Source organism: Uloborus diversus, chromosome 6, assembly GCF_026930045.1.
Source record: "Uloborus diversus isolate 005 chromosome 6, Udiv.v.3.1, whole genome shotgun sequence".
Classification (NCBI taxonomy): domain Eukaryota; kingdom Metazoa; phylum Arthropoda; class Arachnida; order Araneae; family Uloboridae; genus Uloborus; species Uloborus diversus.
This window is the reverse complement of record NC_072736.1, coordinates 62,011,009-62,032,238: the sequence shown is the minus strand read 5'-3', so window position 1 is coordinate 62,032,238 and position 21,230 is coordinate 62,011,009. Positions and strand designations below refer to the sequence as shown.

At 35.7% G+C, this 21,230-nt stretch overlaps 1 protein-coding gene across 1 annotated transcript in view; it reads right to left on the bottom strand.

Moving 5' to 3' along the window:
* Window positions 1-5,693: 5,693 nt before the first annotated feature.
* Window positions 5,694-21,230, bottom strand: part of LOC129223984 (uncharacterized) — a 141,766-nt gene continuing 126,229 nt past the window's right edge. The window contains exons 6-7 of the mRNA XM_054858376.1: window positions 20,336-20,490; window positions 5,694-8,301 (exon numbers count right to left, since the gene is read on the bottom strand). Coding sequence (XP_054714351.1) covers window positions 5,962-8,301; window positions 20,336-20,490 — 2,495 coding nt within the window. The 3' untranslated portion in view covers window positions 5,694-5,961. The remainder of the gene's footprint in view (window positions 8,302-20,335; window positions 20,491-21,230) is intronic.

Here is a 21,230-nt window from a genome sequence, read left to right as displayed (position 1 = left end):
GGCCAGATTATCCACAAGACTTTAAAAATTAATTTTAAAAGAAATAAAGAAAAAAAAATGTTATGCATACAAACAAAAATTACTAGGCTTATTAGCATTCTCTACGCTACGGCGTGCGTTTATTTTACCTTTTTCATCCACCATTAGACGGTGGCTGCAGTGACCCACCCCTATAGTTTGTTGGAGTTGCGAATAACTCGCCACAAAAGACAACCACGCAAACACGCGCTCCGATCCGAAATGGCTGATCTTAAGCGATGTGTCCAGTCGTATATATAAGGGCCTTACCCTATATCATCGTTTCCCAACCGGTGGTTCGCGAATCCCTGTGATTCTTGAGAGGTACAAAAGGGGTTCGCGAAAATAATATTGTGCTGGTGGGAAGTTAACATGTTTTGTGCGAGATGAAGCAGTTGCGTATATATGTTTTTATTTTGGAGGGGGCCCATATAACCAAGATTAGTTCCCCCCCTTCACACACACCCTTTTTTTTTTAATTTCAATTTTTTTTGAGAGGGCGGCGGAGAAACAGTGCATTGATCTTCTCATTTTTTTTTGAAGTGGGACAAGGACTTCATACTGTTACCCAGTGGCGCAACCAAAAAATAGAAGGAGGGCATCAAAAAATTCTCGCTTCTAGTGGGTGGAAAGGGAGGGGGGTCCTAAAAACGCATTTCTAGGCGGTCTCTGGTGATGCTACGGAGAAGAAAAATTCGGAAAGCCTTTTGCGGAAATTTTTAGAAATTGAAATCTTAAAATCGCCATTATGAATTATATTTGTTGACGTTAGTTTAAAGAAAGGAATGGGACTTTTTGAAGTTGCATCCGAAGGCCTTTCTTCAAAAGAAAAAAAAAAAAGAGCGCAATTCAATGATGTTACAGACAGTGTAATTCTGGGGCTCCCCAAAAACTATTTTAAAATTTAAGTCCTAAAAAAAGAAGTTTCAAAGAGATATTCAGTAATATTAGGTGAAGGGAGCTAGAAGAAAAATTTGTGTCCTGGGCTTTTCGAACGCGTCTACCCTTGTACGATCTGAATCCAAAGGGGAATACTGGTAGCCAGCTGTTGAAAAAATTTGACGTAACTTTCAGCTACTTCACCCCACTATGTAGCTCGCTGTAAAATGTGACTATCTTGATGGGAAAAGTCATTTTGTAGGATTTAGTCTGCTCTTTTCAAATATGAACTTATTTTGCGTGTAAAACCTACAGGAATCTCAGAAATCTGTCGTTTTCTCAGAATTTTGTGTTTTTACTCATTTTCCTCATACCTACCATAACTCCGTTACTTACGGTTAAGGAATGTAAGCGATAATGGGTGGTTCTAAGCCTCGCTTGGGCTCTTCTATCACCCCCTTTCGTATGGCAGATTTGATCGAACTCATCCTGTATAATATTAGTAAGGATGGAAGAGATACCATAAGTTGCAACTTTCGGCGGTCTCTTATCCAGTGGTTTAATTTCGGAGGCGGCAAATACGACCAAACTCAGCCCTCCCTCACTCTTTTTTTGAAAACAGAAGTTATTGGAGGAGGAGCACAAATGACAGATCTACAATTTTTCGAAGATGGAGCAAATTTGAAAATGCTGCCATATTCATCTTTCTTCAAATTTCCATATCAAGTTTTATTATTTAAAAAAGGGGGGGGGGGGGTCGTGGTAACCCGATCGGTAGAGTGTCGGATTTGGGGCCTTAGGGTCCTGGGTTCGAACCTCGATGGTCGAAGACCCACCGTCGTCATTAAAGGGGACTGGGCGACGTTAAATATGCTCGTGGTCTCAATGTCCTCCAAGTGAAACGATACCTCTGGGGGTGCTAGCACCAGGTAGCTATTAGCTCATGGTCTAGTTCTAAATTCTCATTAACTGTTCGATCCGGTGATGGTGCTGCCATCTATCGGTATAAAAAAATAATGGAGGCAAGGCACTTAGTATGCAGTCCTCGACAAAAATACAGTTGTAGTCAGTTGTGACTCGGATTCGAATCGAAAAAAAAAGGAGAATTAATTGGAATTCTGAAATTTTGAATTCAAATTATGTTTTTCGCAATCACGAACTGCGACAGAACCCTATTCAATGGAGTTATTGTTCTAGAAACGGCTCCTCTCCCTCCTCCAGGGCGGTCACGTGTTCATAGTTGTGTGTGTGTGCGTAGACCTGTGTATATGCACGTAGGCGTGTGTGAGTGTATGTGTATGAAGTCGTGAGTGTGTATGTGTGTTGAATGTGTGAGCGTCCGTGTGTGTAGGACATGGACGCCTCCGATCAGGAGAAGCGGATAACTCAGGACCGGAGTAACCGTGGCTGCAGAGGCCCCTGGCACAAGCCAAAAAAGGAACCGAACATCAAAGACGGTCTAGTGAGGACAATAAGCAATCGTGATTGCTCAAAAAAAAAGGCAGAAAAGGGGTACTGGGAAGTTCTTTATGTAAAATTTATTGCTTTGAAGGAAAGCTATATTAACAGTTACGAGAAATTTTAAGATATCATTAGGTTACGTCAGAGGTGGTGACATCCGTCTATGTCTCCAGAAGATTTTCGAAAGTGAATTTTTAAATAACTCTATTAGTCGATCTTCCATGGTATAAGTTGAGGGGGAGGGAAGGAAGTGGGAAATAAATTGAAGAATTTTTCAAAATTGAAGTAAAAAATTGTTTTTGTAAAGATGAGAAGAGGAGAGGTTTGCCTTCCCCCCCCCCACGAACTATTTTCAAAATAGGAGTTAAGCTATCTTTGATGACAGTTGGGGGATCAGGTCGCCTCTCGGAAACTTTCTGAAACTGAAGTTTTAAATAGTATGTGCAGTTTTAGGCCGTCTTTAACGACATTAAGGAAATGATTAAGATAAATTTTTCGACACTGCAGAGCAATTTTAGGTCATTTGGTAATGATAGAAAAAAGTGAGAGGGGATTCCCTCTAAAACGTTTCTCGAAACTGAAGTCAATTTTAGGCTATTTTTGAGAAGGAAGGATGCGGGGAACCTCGCCGGAGAGATTTTCGAAACTTAGTTTTTAAAAACGCAATTTCAGGCTACCTTCGGTGACGTCAAGTGAAAGGGTTAGGTTAGGAATCTCCCTCCAAAATTTTCCAAAATTGAAATCTTAAAGGCAGACTATCTTTGGTGATAACAAGTTAGGGAAAGGGTGGTGGATCGGGGAACCTTCCTCAGAAATGTTTCGAAACAGATATTCTATAAACACATTTCAGACTGTCTTTGATTACGTTAGGCGAAGTCTCAGAGTTCGGGAGCTTCCCCCAGAAAATTTGTGATAAAGATATTTTGAAAACTGTGTTTTGATATTTTAAGATGCAACCTGAAAGGAAAAAGGAAAGGATGCTTTCTCTCGGAAACTTTTCGAAATTTAATGCTCCAAAAATGCACTTACACGTTATGTTTGGTCACGGAAGAAAAATGTTTGAGAGCTCTGGCGGATATTTTTTGCCATTGAAGCTTTAAAACACAAATTATTTATTTTTTTCTTTGTGATGTTAGGCGACAGGGTGGGGAGTTCGAGAGCTCTCCTTGCTAAAACATACTTTGAAACTATCTTTAAAAACGTTAGACAAGTGCCGGGGGAGGAAATCACCTTCCGTAAATTATTGGAATTTTAAATTCGTAAAACGTCATTTTAGGCAATGTTTGACCAAGTTATTTGAGAAGAGTCGGGTAAGAAGCTCTCCTAATTTAATTTTCGGAAATTCAAGTCTTAAAATGCAGTTTTTAGTTCTCTTTGGTAACATAGAGGAGGGGCGAAGATATCAAGTGCTCTTCATAGATGTATTATTAACTAGATAAACAACGAGAAACCAGTTCATAGACAACTGAATAGATGGGCTAGCATCCTAAAAGAGCATGCGCGCAAACAACTTTTTTCGAGGGCGTATAATCACAATCAGCGTTGCATCCACTGGATATAAGTGGTTGCTGCATTCCACGCCTTTGCCCGTTTATTTCAATATTCAGGTCAGTGGCTGCTGCTACGTAGTAGCAGCAGCCACTGACCTGTCCGGTATAATTATTTACGTGTAGCTAATTATACCGGATGCATGGTGCTCTCTTCTGAACTTTTCCGTAACTAAAGATCTAAAAACGGAATTTTAGGATCTGTTTGGAGTCGTCAAGGTGGTCATGATCCCCTTTTGAATTCGGTCTTGGAGCCGCACTTAAACTTGTTGCTCCCTGAAATTGCCTCCCGAAACACAAACCCGGATATTCCCTTTAAATCCGTCTCTGAAAAGCATCTACAGTCGGACCTCCATATATCGAACTTCCACATATCGAAATTTTCTATATATCGAAATCCCAGCACATTTCCATGTTCATTACATAGAAAATTTGTTTCTATATATCGAAAAAATCTCTATATATCGAAATTTTTCTCGAGACATTAGTAGATTTTTTTCCCACTTTAGACTGTTTGTCTCATGAAAAATGAAGGTTATGGGAGAAAATTATGTTCACAAGGAATCTGGGGTTGAGGGGTGTGTAGCTAGGTCGTTGTTTCGTTTTGGAGTTCTTAAATTACCTCAAGTTTATTTCAAATCTTAGTTTTAATCAGTAGCACTGTAAAATGAGTTTCAAGTTATCCCTTTTCTCTGTTGATTATCATTCCTAGTCTTTTTAGCTTCAGTAAAAATCATTCAAGTTAGGTAAAATGATATTTTACTTTTCTCTGGATTACATTGTCAAAACGAAAATCCCTCTTATGTTGCGCATCAAGTTGAATTGCCGAAGAATGAAGATGTATGAAAGCGCAAAAATGTAATTTCAGTTAATTTTTTAATTCTTAACTTTCGTTTAATCCGATGCTCGTATAAATTATAAATAGGGTTTCATGCAAGAAAATTAGCTTTAATTTTAATGTTTTAGGAGATTTTTGTGATAAAAACAGATTGTTTCTATATATCGAAATTTCTATATATCGAATTTTTTTCCGGCAAAATGCTACTTCGATATATGGAGGTCCGACTGTATTTTTAGTCACTGGTGGAGACATATAAAAAAAAGGAAGAGGGCCTCCTACAGCTCGGCCTGCCCGTCTCCCCCCTCCCCCCTGTCTAGGAGTTTTTTGAAGGTGAAAGCCTGGAAATTATTTGTGAACAAACACCAAACGAATAATTACGTTTCATTATTTTTTTTCTCCTAATTTTGAGAGGGGCCCAAGCCTCCTTGCGAAATGTATTTGTGGTATGCGTAATTTTTCCGAACAGCATTTGAAGCTATATTTTTGTTGGTATGTTTTGAGTATTTCTTTCAACTGTACTGGATTTCATGTGCTGATCCACCGGGTGGAACTGGGGTACGTTCTCCTTCCGAAAACCTAAGTATCTAAGTGATTTTGAGGATTTTTCCTCAGACGGTTGTGTAGTTGATGGCACAACTTAATCACACTCTACGAAAGTGAAAGACGGTTTAGTAAATTACCAGAAATTTTAGTTATCACTGTCTGGGAAACCGTTAGGCAAAAATATTTCAAAATAACTCGAATCTAAGCCACTGCTTTCAGGAGGTCAATTACCCTTGCTGCGAGCTGCAAATTCATGTTATCGAGAACCCAAGCGCACTTCCAAAACAGTGTCATGACTTTTCTACTAGCCAAAGATTACATACTTTTTTTATTTACTGATCTGTGTGTTGCGATAACAATGAAATGAAGCGCTAAAAATAACTAAAACACAAATAAAGGTCACAGCAAATAAGTGTTAAATTTATTGTACATGATAATGCAAAGTATAAAATATGCAATGCGTTAGATTCATCAGATATAACAAAAAAACAAATAATTGTATATTTCCTAAAATGGTTGTTGAAATTAATGGCATTATTTTGTTTGTATAGTTTGTTTTGAGTTATACTGTTTTATAAAAAGTGAAATTAAAATGAGTATAAAAGTACAGTAACAAATACAATAAAAGTACAATACTCCAAACTCAGAAGAAATCACAAAATAGAAATATTTTTAGCAACCGTTTACTTCAGCGTTCCTGCATACTATAACTTGCTGTGTGCTTTGATAAAGAGTTCTACACATTTTTTCTTTTTGGCAACGGTCTCTATTGTCCACGTGGTTTCTGGGAGAATCACCAAGAACGCCACTGCTTCTAGCTGGTATTCGATTTGGATTTGCAGTGATTGCTTGTTTGTTGTTGAAACTCTTTGATGATGAGCAACAGGATATGCCTTCATGAGTTCTACTTCGAGAAGTTGAGCAGCAAGCAGAACCTCTACCCCGGCAGCAGGAAAGTGAATTTGGTGACTTTTCCGCCTTCTTGCAGCAAGGGTTTAAAACTCGATCTTTCCTTCTGTGGTGCCTTTGACGATGAGGTCTGACATGGCGATATCTTTGTTCATCTGGCGATGAGTGCAGTACGTTTGAAGGAACCATGTCAGCATACGGTGCTTGAGGATGTCGTGGATGCATTGACACACCCGGTGGCAGTACTTGACCTTGTTGCAAACGTGAATGGTAGGGGAAGGACCTACGTGGCTGACTTGCTAATCTGTTCGGATGAGGATATATCCTTCCCGGTGTGAGTCCATGAGATTGAGCATATTGAAAAGAAGAATTACGACGCCCATGCGAGAATTTACTCGACGCAGACTGTAACACCCCTGCTTCTTTGTGCTTTCGCTTCTGATGGTTGCTTGCTCCACCCAAAATCACTGTATCTCGTTCATAGCTGGTGCGCCGAATCGGTCCTGAAGATTGTTCACCGCGATCCTGAGTTCTTCGTGTGTTGTGGTTCAGTTGCCCAAATGGGGATAGAGTAGATGGAACTATTTCAGGGAACAGGTGTGCTGATTTAGGAGGTTGAGTAGTTTCCGCTGGAGCTCCTCTGAATGGCAATTCCGAAACTTTGACAGCTGAATGTCTATTCATAGTACCAGGAGACGTTCTTTTATGATTGAATCTTTCCCGGATCTCTAATAGAGACTGGGTTGGAATCCTTTCAACATCGATGATTATTTCTTCTGGCTTAAGTAATTTCAAAACATTACGGAATTTTGCCTGATGATGTGAAGCAATGTCATCGGACGTTGTCAATGTCTGTGGGGGTTGCTCAGTGGTAGGAAGAATATTAAAACTGTCTGTGGGGGTAGAGGTCCGGCTTGCAGCGATATGTTCATTTTGGAGACGCAATCTTTCTTTCTCAGCAAACGCTAAATCAATTCTATGTGGATTTAGAGAATTTCTGAATGGGACAGTATTCTGCCATGGCTTCTGGGTTGATAAACTTTCTTGTGATTCATAACTACCTAAATTCTTTGCGCTCAGTTTATATTCGCTTTCATTGGGCTTTCTGTTATTTATTAGCTCGAAATTTTCTACTGTATATTCTTCATAAGCACTTTCGGTAGTAGCTGGAATAATAAAACTGTCATGATTTTTCGAAAATATAATGGAATCATCTTTATTTAAGAATTGATTTTTCTCATTCGACTGTTCAGTAGATTTCAAAAAGTAATTCTTTGAAACTTGAAATTGATCCTCTTTTTGAGTTAGATCAGTATTTAACAACCTGGATCTACTTGAAACCGGATTTGCAATTTCGTTTCTGTAAAAATTTACACTGGGGCTTTGATTTCCGTGAGACGTAAATTCAAAAGGTTCTTGCTGGTGCAGGTTCTCAAGTTTTTCAGTAGTGCTTGGAACTTCTAAAACACTATTTGAGAAAACTGGATTATCAGTAGTATAAAAATTATCATTATTTCGTAACCCTTTCCCAAGAAAGTCTTTATCATTAGCAGACGAAGAATATGATTCTAGATCTGAAATAGGTCTATTATTGTGATACGGGTAATAATTCTGACTGTAGTCTAGTGGCAACACATTACTCTCAATTTCTCCATGAAAATCCGAAGAATCATACTTAATACCGGCCTCATTTGGCCTGTAAAGATGTAATAATTTTGCATCAAGAGTGTAATTTGCATTTGGGGGGAAATAATGAGGCAGAATCTCCATTGGTGTAGTTTCTCGCTCCGTTCTAGATACAGGACCAGAATCATCTGAAATAGTAGTATGAAATGGAACGTCACCAAAGTGACCATTTTCCCTGTTGTTATTCACATTTTCATTCGATTCAGGGTGATGAACGAATGGAATAGCATTATGAGTAGAAAGTGGGTAACGGCTTTCTTGACTTTTGCCCCATGTTTCGAAATTTGAGGTAGGATATGATCCAGAATTATCTAAATGGTTGTCCGGTAAGTTGAGTCCATGGTGAATTGGGTACTTCCAGGAAGTTAAGGTTCTATTGTGTGTCGGACGAACTGAAGACGTTTTTCGATGTCCATTCTTTACAAATGGAGAGAAAAAAATATAGATGTTTTTAGTTAAATATAATGCATCAATAAATAATAAAAAAAATAATACTTTTTTTTAATTTAAAACATAAATGCACCGTTCGAAATACATAGCATATTTAAACTATTTAAGTTAAAACAAAATCTTTTAGAAAGATTCGAATCCTCTTCCATTTTTATATATATAAATGAAACAGAGTGTTTGGTATGCATATGCGGGTGCAGAGGAAAGTAAGAGAATAACGTTTACTCGTGGAAAAATATAAATAAAGCCAAATTTATAAAACAAACAAACAAAGAAGGGTCATTCCATACAGATTCAACGGATGAGTTCGCTCGACCATTTTTAATTTTTTTGAAACTCATACCCCAAAAAGATGCATATGAATGATGTTTAAAACCACTTTTATTTTTTCTCTAACCTTAACCCTTGATTTTTTAGGGGTCATCAAAAGTAATTTTTGCAGTCAAAAATGGGACTTTTAGACCTTTGCGTTTTGGCCAAAATCTATTTAAATTACATTTATGGCAGTTAATTTTACGCTTTGATATTAAAGTGCATAAGATGATAGTCTCACATGCTGAGTTACGTGCTGTAACTTAAAAATTAAAATAATGGCAACAGGTTAAAGTTCAAGGTCAAATGTAAAATTTTTACTCATTTCAAAGGGTCAGAACTCGCTTAGGGGACGGAAACGCAAAATGAAATATGGCAGAAACTAATCACTGGAGTCACACTAATGAGAAAATATAGCTGTAATTGTGTAATTGTTTATCATTTACAAATTACAGCCCCTCAAAGATCAGAAAATTGAGAAAAATGACATTTTTAAACCCCTGTAAACCAAAAGGGGATGGAATTAAAAATGAAATTTCTTGGCCGATTGAATATTCCATTCAAGTACTATACATTTTATATATATTGTTTTGTGTATTTGGTTTGTAAAAAAGATACAGCAGTGGTTGGAAGTAGCGCGCTACAAGTAGCGACGCTACTGTAGTAGCTACATTTTTGAGTAGTTTGTAGTGTAGCGCACTACTTTTTTAAAAAAGTAGTGTAGTGAGTAGTTAACTACAAAAAAATAGTAGTTTGTAGCGATTTCTGGAAACTACTTTTAAATAAACTGAAAACGAAAAAAAAAGGTTCAAACGAATTTGATTGGCTCAAATTTTACACAAGTACATCAGCGGATGCTATGAGAAATAAGACTCATAAAAATACGAGCTGACCTCAGGCATTTCATTTTGACGCCATACGTTCTATCTGTTTGACGTCATTAGTTTTTTTGCCGTTGTAATTTTCATATTTCACCAATGTTCATATTGCAAAAAACACTTATTTTCGCGAAAATAAAGATATCGGTGATTTCGCGAATTGAAAATTTGGTGAATTTTATATGAACTGACCGAAGAAGCTACTTAAAATGTTATAGAAAAGGATGAAATCGAACTGTTCTGGATGACTTACAATAAATACGAGCATTACAGTGTGTGAGAGTATGATAACGGACATTTTTCTTAATGTCTTCTGATGAGCTAATTTATCAATCTTTTTGTTCAATTCACTTACGGTGTGTGTGTGTGTATCAGGATCCCCCCCCCCCCAAAAAAAAAATCGAAAGTTGATTTTTCAAGTCGCACACTCTCTTATATTTTATCCTTTTACATCCAAAAAAAATCATATAATTTGAACAACGGCAGCAAGTGGCGATTATGTCTGAAAGTGTGAATAAGCATTTGTGTAATGCTAGGCCAAATTGAAATAAAATGTTTTTTTAGAAACTCAAAATTTCTGTTGATAAAACGTTCCTCCTATACCCACATATGCACCACAAAATCATTTATTCAAATTAAAAATCATTTAGATATCCCACACGTGCCTAACATTTATAATTTTCTTCAAAAAATTATGTTTTTGATACATATTTTCAGAAATGTAAGATTTTACGAAATTATGAAGCTGAAAAATATAAACAGTAAAGTAGAAAAGTAGGTAATTAGCGTTAAATAGAAATGTTTGTTTTCCTGCAATTTTTAAGTCTCCCGCATAGTACTCAAAGATCTGGTTTTTTTCCAGGTTGAGTTAAATTTTTCATTTGAAATATATTATTTTTTTATTATTCGTTTGTAATCGTTGATCTGTAAATGTGTTCGTTATTAATTTTTGAACTTGATATTCTATTTAAATTTATATGTAATTTTTTAAAAGATAACTGAAAAAAAAAAATCAATTTTTGAAATAAAATTATAAATTTTAGGTCAAGTGTGGCACATTTAAATGTTTTTTAATTTGAATAAATATTCTTATGGTACATGTGGGGTGTTGGGTACAGGGGCAACGTTTCCCAACAGAAATTTTGAGTTTCTAAAAAACTTTTTATTTTATTTTATTTTATTTTATTTTTTTATTTTTTTATTTATTTATTTATTTTTTTTTTTTTTTGCGATTTGGCCTAGCATACAAGTACTGTTTTACATTTTCAGGTGCAAGTCGGCACGGGTTGCCCTTGTGCAAATTGTATGAAACTTTTTTTCACGTTTGTTTTGACGCAAGAGGAAAAATACAAGAGTGTCTGCGACTTGAAAAATTGACTTTCATTTTTTGAGGGACAGCCTATTGTGTATGCTTTTTATTTGCTTATTTTTTTGGAAAGTAGCGAAGTAGCGACTACCTTTCAAAAGTAGTTTGTAGTTACTACATTTTGAAAAAAGTAGTTGTAGCTGTAGTTAACTACATTTGTAACAAAGTAGTTGTAGTTGTAGTTCGCTACAAAAGAAATGTAGTTTTTCCAACCACTGAGATACAGGTCTTTGAAATTGAGTAATTTCGATAGTTAATTTACGCACTAAAACATAAATAAAAAGTGTGAAAACTTCATTGCTTTTTCTTAAATGGCCTATATAATATATTATACTGAAAAAACATATTTTAAGTATAAAGAAAACTATTTTAATTTGATAACTTAGAAATATTTGGACATAAATGAGTAGTTCATACATGATTGACAGCTTAAGTATTTAATTTATAGACTATCTACACACACAAATTTTCAATACTTACAAACATAAGCTCTGTACATTAACTTATGTAACTTGCCTAAACACGTGCAAAAGTATTATCTATGTAGTTGAAAGGAAAAAAAAAAGGTGAGTTTTTCATTTCTTGCTTCAGTGTAGTTTTAAGAAAATGAACTTTCACCAGGGGCGTAGCTAAGGGGGGGGGTTGGGGACAACCCCCCCCCCCCCCCCGAAAAGTTAGTCTCAAAAAAAAAAAGAGAAAAAGAAGAGAGAAGAGAAAGAAAAAAAAAGAAGAAAAGGAAAAAATTCCAAGCAATTATACACACACACACACACACATATATATATATCTTACTAATATTATATATGCGAAAGTTTGTCTGTATGGATGTATGGATGTATGGATGGATGTTTGTTACTCTTTCACGCAAAAACTACTGAACGGATTTTGATGAAACTTTACAATAATATAGCTTATGCATCAGAATAACACATAGGGTAGTTTTCGTCCCGTTATGGGGGGCAAAACCCCCTTAGGGGGGCAATAAAACACAATTTTTGTATAAATTCTCTAATATTGGGATGAAAAAATACTTGCACATATTTACATTATATGTCCATCGAAAGCTCTGATTTTTCTGCTGAAGATGGCACCTGTTCGAAATTTCTAAGTAGAATAAAAAACGAGTTATGAGCTTTTTAGATCCATGTTCGAAGGCTTTCCTCAACTCAATACAGTATTTAGTGTATCATCTCAACTCCCTGTCGATAGCGACAATTGTTGTATTGTTGACTTTCTTTGCTTTTCGTGATTGTTCAAGGCTTTTCTCAAGTCAAATCTTGAAGTAAGATTTTTGCACAAAATTGGCAAATAATACATGATTTGGCTGGTGATTTTCCATTTAAACGGAACTTTAATGTAATTAATGGTTTTTATTATTATTTATGCTGATTGAACACTTACTCATTATCCAAACAACCAGCAGATCGCCAAAATTTTTACAGTAAGATTTCCGTAGCTGATGTATTTGGCAGTTTTTTCAACGTTGCTACTTTTGAAGCCGAAGACTACGTCATAATGTTTCTCAGCTTTCACCATGTAAACAAAATATCGCCAATCAAAGAATTTTCAAAAGACTTTTTTTACTGTGTTAAATAATCCAGCAACTAAATTAGGCAAATCCATAAACAGCACAAAAACTTCCATTAATTTTCCTTTTTGCACAATTTCAAACAATCACCAAATTTTATTACTTATTTTGGTAACATTTCGGATGAAACTGTTTAGCGCCATTTTATGGTGACCAAAAATATCTCAGCATCTGGCTACGATATCTCTGTAACGAAAATTAATATCATATCGTTTTACAAAGTAAGGAAAGAATGGGGGAGCATCATCGAAGGTACCCCGAAACGACTTTCGGAAATTCGGTAAAATCGCACCAAAAGAGCCACAATGATTGAAATTTCCCGCAATAACTTAAAGCAAGTATAAGGGGATTACGAGCGCAGCTACTTTTTTTTAATCACTTCGTACTTCATTAGCCATACAGAGAAGGTTTTAGACTCCATGTTAAAAAAAAAGTATCAACAGATTAATCTTTTTAAACATGAGAAGATTAATTTCATGTTTTTTAAATTTGTATATGCTTAAATATAGTGCTTTCGTTTCTAAATCTATACTACTTTGTTCTTTATACTTATTGCTATTTTAGTTTTATGGGTAAGGAAGAAACTCGATTTTTAATCACGTCAAAAAGATGTGTTTTAAATTCTTTCACTTAAAGCCAGAAAACAAAAGCAAGTAACGATTTTTTCTAATAATTATTACTGACCCAGGCAACGCCGGGTATTTTTGCTAGTAAGAAAGATAAATCGTAATAGATTGTCGTCTGCGTATTTCTCGTGATTTTAATTGTATGGAAATGACCGGAAATATTATCTCAATGATTTAAAATTTTTAACTGTTGCCATCTTATGTTTGTTAACAAATAAAATATTTGCAATTAATTCAAGCAGGGCTTTTAAAATAACTTTCAATTTTCGCTCTTTGCTTTGCTTTTGTAATAATTCAGACATTGGGATGGTCGTCAAGTTTTTGCATGTGTAATTTTGTTTTTGTTGGGAATATTGCTTCCTCGTTAAGCATGGGGAGGGATCAGAATTATAAGAAAGATATAGAAGAAAGTTTCGTGATGGCCACAACATACTAGTTATTGTTTGTTTTTGTTTGAAAATGTAATCATTTATTTGTACTATTACCACTCAACTGTGTATTAAATTTCATTCAACTATGATTTTTCCTTCATGGTGTTGCAATTTTCGCAAACAGGAGTGCACATATAGAAGAAAGTATAAAAGGAGTCGTTTCTAAAAGTCTTTTTTACTTCATGTTTACATTTTAAAAATAAAACGTTACTGGTATCAGAAACAGCGCGACGCTGCGATGTACTGCAGTGGCGTACCTAGGTTGGGGCGGAAGGGGCGCTCCGCCCCGGGTGGCATTTTTCACGGGGCGGCACTTTGTTAGCGTTCATGTAAAAAAAAAGCATATTTTTCCAATGAGGAAATTATGCTATTTGATCTGTTATTGGAGGCAAAAGAAAAGTCTTCGAAGTATTCGGGGGTTTTATGATATTAAATTCACTCTCCCACAAGACTTTTTTTTCTTGTGGACTGTTTCTTGTGCACAATCTCTTGTCTTTCTTTGAAGCTGTACTTAGAATTACGTTTAAACGGTGCTCCAGCGTACTCTAATAAAAACTATTAATCTGCCTCGCGTATCTTTTAGATACACTGCTTCTATTCTAACACTAATCTCAACTAGGCTGAACACACGATCTCCACCCTCTTTCTATAATGTCACCAATTAGAGCATGTCAAAGACTTTATTTTTTACAATTTTCCGGGAGGAGGAGAGCCACCGTGTCTTCTTTAACTTGGCCGTACAAAAATAGCCTGAAATGCCGTTTTTTTTTTTTTTTTTTTTTTTTTTTTTTTTTTTTTTTTTTTTTTTTTTTTTTTTTTTTTGAGATTTCAGTTTCAAATAAGTTCTAATCGGAACCCTCTCTCTCTAACGTCATCAAAGATAGCTTTGAAAAAAGTTTTTTAGGCGGAAGAGCTCCTAAACCTCCCACCCCTTCCCTTAAAATCGCGTTTTTAGAGTTTCATCGTCGAAAAAATTCCGGTCAGAGCTCTGGCAGCAGACGTCTGTTTTCCCCTAACGTAATCAAGAACAACCTAGAAGTCCATTTTTTTGTTCTTCAATACCGAAACATCTCCCGGAGAGAACGCGCCCCCCTCACTTCTCAACTTGAAGGCCAAAATAGTGTTTTTAAAACTTCAATATCAACATTCGAGGAGAGCTCATGAACCTGAACCCTTCCCCTAAAAAGAGCAAGCATAGCCTCTGCAAGAGGGCTATTCGATACATAAAAATTAAACTTACCTCTCTAAAAGAAACCTAAAATAATTTATTTAAAAAAAATTCTGATTGCTTCTGAATTGATTACTTGATCGGCATATAATTAAATCCATCAATAATTACCTACCATAAATAACAAGAACATATTATACGAAATACTTTTTTTTTTGAAAGGTTACTTTCGGGATTTATTATTTTTTTCCCTTGAAGTGGTTTGCTTTCTGATTGGGACTGAATGGGTACATTTACTTTTGTTTTGTTGCAAAAGAAACCTCGAATTATCCGACATGCCGGAAAATTTGAATTTCCCGGCTTGCCGGATAATGCGGGGTAATACGGTATTATTCATAGAGTAAAGAAATTATATAGAGAGGCCCCGCTATGCTAAGAAATTGAAGCCGGAAGTTAAACCGCTGTATCCCAAGATCCTTAGCTTCTTGATTCAAAACACTCCAATACTGAATATCAATTGGTTGTTAATTTAAACTTAGATATCGTTGCAAGTTTATGAAGCACGTTTTTGAAATTGCATTAAAACATGAATTGAAATGCAAAGTTGCCCGGCTTTGCACGTTCTACCTTGAAAATAATCTTTGTGTCAAGTGACGTATATTCAATAACCAGGCTTAAATAAAGAAAAAAAATAACATCATGCAAAATGTCCCCTCCAAACAATGACGACAGATATTAAAATACTTTTAAGAAATTGAAATAAATGAGAAAGATGGATTTAAAAAGCGTAATCATGGAAACACAAATTAAGATAAGTTTAAGAATTGAAAATGAGAAAAATGGAAATAAACAATGGATTCAAAAAGCATTACCGTGGAAACGCAAAATAAAATGGTTAAAAACTTGAATAGAGAACAGATTTCTGAACTTTAATTAATTCGCTTGTAACTTTTTTTCTAATTGAGATAGAGGGTTAAAGTTTCGACTTTCGGTCGAGTTAGATGTGGAGTAAAAAAAGCAGCTCTTTCTAATGGTGTCAAAAAGAAAACTGTATCACAGTTCCTTCACTTTTCATTGATGGATTTAATGAAGATATTAGTGCCTAAATTTCAACTAAGCCTAAAACAATTCGATCTAAAAACGCAAATAACTCCCGCCGTAATTACGTAAGAGCGTTGAAACAAATTACGTAGAACTTGGAAAATACCCTTTCCAACAATATATAATATGAATGTGTGCAAGTGATTTTTCACCCCCATATTCGGGAATTTATGTAAAATTGGGCCTAAATTGGAATAAAAAACTGATACTGTGAAAATTTCAGCAAAGTCGACCGGGTAGTTCTCGAGTTTTGCGCGTTCAAACAAACAGACGCTTTTTGGAGACTTCATTTTATATATACTATGTAGAGAAGAGATGTAATCAGTTCAGTGTTTCTTCTGTTAAAAATAACGCAATAAAATGTTACATATTGAAATGCTCTATATTAATGAAAATCTGATTAAGATTAAGGCGCCAAAAAGTGACTACCTGATAAGCTCTGAAGATTAAAAAGAAACAATGCAAATAGTTATCTTCACAATTTTCATTGTGATTGTGATGACCTTGAAAAATCTTAAATAGAGGTTCATAAATAACTGAAGTTAGATACAACTGAAAAAAAAAATATTGGAGAATATATTTTCAGAAGTATACTAATCTTTTCCCCCTCTTCTTACGATACGATTAATTCTAAACGATATCTAGTATATATATATATATATATATATATATATATATATATATATATATATATATATATATATATATATATATATATATAAGAAGTAACCCCCCCCCCCGAAAGTCGGGTCTAGCTACGCCACTGACTCACACAGTAGTACTATAGTTCAGGTGGTGACACAGCATGTGGTGTACTGAAATACTTTACTCAAATACACAACAAAAATAGAAAGAACTTTCTCAATTTATGTAATAACGAAACGGTTGTCAACTTGAGAGCTGAATGGCATTTCTGTGCAATATCACACGGTAGTGGACATTGTAACAGAATCAGAAGAACCGTAAAAAGAATTGATTCTACTAAGACTAGCTTGCAAAGAACTACTAGAAGTCACATTTTAATTCCTACAGAAATGTAGGTATACCTTCTGCATTTTTGCTACTAACCATTTCATGTACCCTTGTGAGCATTCAGTATATTAAACTAGCTGAAAAAATGCTGCAAGAAAGGTTTGACTCTGCAAATAAAATTCCCAATGCAACATTTAATCACTGCTTTATGCCACCGCATTTAAATATTATCACTGTAAAATTATTGTCCCCTAGCAATAGGTATGAAGAATAGTGTGTTACTAAAAGGACTATCAAAGGAAAATGCCCATTATTGTCAAAAAAGTTATTACATAGCTTGTGTTGATCACTAAATTTAGAACCCCTGTCATTGTCTTGCTCCTAGTACATTTTCGAAGTATCAAATTATGAATGTGCCTTGGTAAAGCATTTTAAAACGCTATATACTTGAGTCACCATTACAACTATAGGACTACTAAGTGAGTTCATTTTTTCAAACCTACACTCAAACAAGTTTGCATATGTTTAAGGCAATTTAGATATGTTAATGTACAGAGCATATAATTGTGTGTATTGAAAATTTGTGTGTGTAGATAGTCTATAAATTAACCACTTAAGCTGTCAATCAAGTATGAACTACTCATTCATGTTCAAATATTTCTAAGTTATCAAATTTAAATAGTTTTTCTTATACTTAAAATATGTTTTTTCATTATAATATATTATATAGGCCATTTAAGAAAGTGCAATAAAGTTTTCACACTTTTTATTTCTGTTTTAGTGCGGAAATTAACTATCGAAATTGCTCAATTTCAAAGACCTGTATCTTTTTTACAAACCAAATACACAAAACAATATATGTATAATAAGTATAGTACTTGAATGGAATATTCAATTGGCCAAGAAATTTAATTTTTAATTCCATCCCCTTTTGGTTTACAGGGGTCTAAAAATGTCATTTTTCTCAATTTTCTGATCTTTGGGGGGCTGTAATTTGTAAAGGGTAAACAAACACACAATTACAGCTATATTTTCTCATTAGTGTGACTCCAGTGATTAGTTTTTGCCATATTTCATTTTGTGTTTTCGTCCCCTAAGCGAATTATGACGTTTGAAATGAGCAAAAATTTTACATTTGACCTTGAACTTTAACCTGTTGCCATTATTTTAATTATTAAGTTACACCCACGTAACTCAGCATGTGAGACTATCATCTTATGCACTTTAACATCAAAGCGTAAAATTAACTGCCATAAATGTAATTCAAATGGATTTTGGCCAAAATGCAAAGGTCTAAAAGTCCCATTTTTGACTTCAAAAATCACTTTTGATGACCCCTAAAAAATCAAGGGTTAAGGTTAGAGAAAAAATAAAAGTGGTTTTAAACATCATTCATATGCATCATTTTGGGATATGAGTTTCAAAAAAATTAAAAATGGTCGAGCGAACTCATCCGTTGAATCTGTATGGAATGACCCACAAACAAACAAAAAAATCAATAGTTTTCTAACGAAGTATACAGTGCTGGCAAAAAAAAAAATTTGGCCACAACTTTTCGGTATACGGCCAAAGCAATTTAAGCAAAGTTTTAAGCAGCAAAGTAAATTTGCAAGCGAAGATTTAATTTTCATTTTAGTTTATATTTTAAGCTAGTTTTTTGCATTACAAATCTGGGAAAAACTGACGACTAGCAGCAAAACTATCAGTGTGAAACTATTTTTTTTTACTTAAGTTAGGAGTCAAAAAGAACAACAAGTGGTACTAAAGAAATCGTCACACTTATATTTAGTTGTACCACCAGGAACCTAAAATACAGATTAAAGCCTTCTTATTATTGGTTGAAGACGGCTTCGACCTGATTGGCTGTAAGGCCGATTCTTGAATCGTCTGGCAAATACAGGAGTTAGTGATGAAATGAAAATTAAATCACAAAACATGTTTCATGTTTATTGCGATGATTGTGTGCCATAACATTTGTTCTAATACATGAGCCGGACATCATAATTATTAAATGCGTGGATTGATCCAAAAGTAAGGTTCCCATCAATTTTACAAATCTGTCTACAATATTACTGTCTATTCTCATTGAAATTTATATTGTTGGGAAGAAAAAACGTTTCTCCATTTTTATACATAATCGCAATCTTTTTCTGTGCATTATTGTCGACGGTGCCCTAACTTCTGTATCGAGTGTCACAGAATTCCACCGTCAACTCGTTGAGGAAGCGTTTCACCCCTTTTCTGACTTTGTCGTTGCTCCGGAAACGTAGGCCATTAAAGTGTTCTTTTTTTTTTTGTCGTGTCCATGGACAATTAAATGGCTCCGTGTGTCTTCAAGACCGCGCCCGCTAGCTGTAACGCATCTATGCTGTAGAGGACCTCTCGAAGTTCTGAAGCCAGTGGCACCATACCCAGCTGCAGAACATGTGGGATAAGGGCCGGGCACTCAAGAATGTGATCCGGAGTCAGTTGGGCATCGGTGCAGTTCTTGCAGGGGATATAAGTTCTCGTTTTGTCGGGAAGAATTTTCATCCCTTTATAGTGGTTTGTTCTTAATCTTGCAATTGTAGATGTTAGGATTCTGGGGCAATCAAAGTCGGTGATGAGGGGCTTCTTAAAGGTATGTGGCAGAAGTCTATGTTTTGCGACAGCATTTGAGTCTGCTAGCGTGATGGTGGTGCAAGGTTTGCCAATGTTTCTGCCTTCTTTTGCTAGGGAATCCGCACACTCATTCCCTTCAATATTCACGTGTGCCGGTATCCATTGCAGCACGCAGGATTTTCCATTGCCGAGCAAGTCTTCGAGTAGGGCATTTATGGCAGAGGTGATGTTGGTTGCTCCGTTTTTGATTGCTTCTAAGGCCGCTTTTGAGTCAGAGAAGATTGCCAATCCATCAGTTGGGACTGAGATCTCTTGATTGGTCATGTAAAAGGTGAGTGCCTCCTTAATCGCAAGAAGTTCGCTGGTGAAGTTAGAAGCAATTATGCCTGTGTTGATTTTATGTGTATATTTATCTCCATTTGGAAGGAGGAAGAGAATGCCAGCACCTCCTTTGTTGAGGGATGTGTCAGATGAGCCGTCCGTATAGACAGTCACAAAGTTACCCTGGGAGAACTTTTCAATCGTCTCAAGGCCTTTTTGTCTGAGTGTTTGTGGGTCTTCTTTTTTCGAGCATGGCTGTAGGAGGTTCAAATTAATCTTTGTTTCCTTTGGTGGCTTTCTGGGAAATAGAGGCTCTTGCAAAAAGTAAAGTGTTCTTTAAACTTAGGAAGCAAGTGGTAATCACTAGACTCGAGCTCCGGACTGCAATTAAGAACGGAATGGTTTGTTGACTGTCATGTCCCACTCAGACGGTGGAATTCTGTGACACTCGATACAAAAGTTAAGGCACCGTCGACAACAATGCACAGAAAAAGATGGCGATTATGTATAAAAATAGAGAAAGGTTTTTTCTTTCCAGCGATGTAAATTTCAATGAGAAAAGACTGCTGTATATTTGTAGAATTGATGGGAACCATACTTTTGGATCGACCCTAGTAAAACGCATCCATAATTTTACCCGTGTTTCTTGGTTCGATGCTCCTTCAGTGCGTTTGTGGTATCTTCTCCTGGTTTCATGGCCGTAATGAGAAAACCGGACGGTATGGAATCCATGATGACCATAAGTACGTGCTTCCACCTCTTCCTCTCCTCCCACTTCACGTTTGTGTTTGTCTAAATAAAGGAGAAAAGGAAAATATGACGTTCACTGGAAATATGCGCGAATGTATTCAACAAGAAATTTGTGCTTAAAATACAATCCGAAAATGATATCGTAATAAAATGTTTGAATTAGTTTTTGATTAGTATCACAAGCAAGGATTACTTAATTTTAAAATAATGTATCTTCCTCTATTTAAGGAATTAGCACAAAATGATTCCATGCTTGAAGATTTGCTAAAATTATCTAGTTCTCTATCATCAGCTTCAACACTTGTAAAACTATAGTTGGGGCACACCTAACCTCGCAACGTCGTAATGCTGTGATTAGGATCTGCGCATCGTCACAATACTGCCAGGTTAGGTTTGCCCCCACTGTATAAGCAAATACCAAATAGCTTAGAGGCAGTGGCGTATCTGGGGGGGGGGGGGGCAGAGGGGGCGGTCCGCCCCGGGCGGCACTTTTCTAGGGGCGGCAAATTGGCTCTTTTGATGTGTAAGAATTAAATGTATTTTCCAAATAAGGAGATTATGGTTTTTATCCATTTCTGCAAGCAAGAAATTTTCTTCTTAAAGCACTCAAAAGGACAAAATAACTTTTCTGGGACATAACGGACAGTTTAATTATTCTTGTAGTTTTCAATTATTCCAAGAAAGTGACACCACAAACAAAGAAAAGTGCGGCTCAAGTCATTTTAAACCAAACTTTCCCAGACAAATATGTCTGTTTCAACACTCAAATTTATGATCGAAAG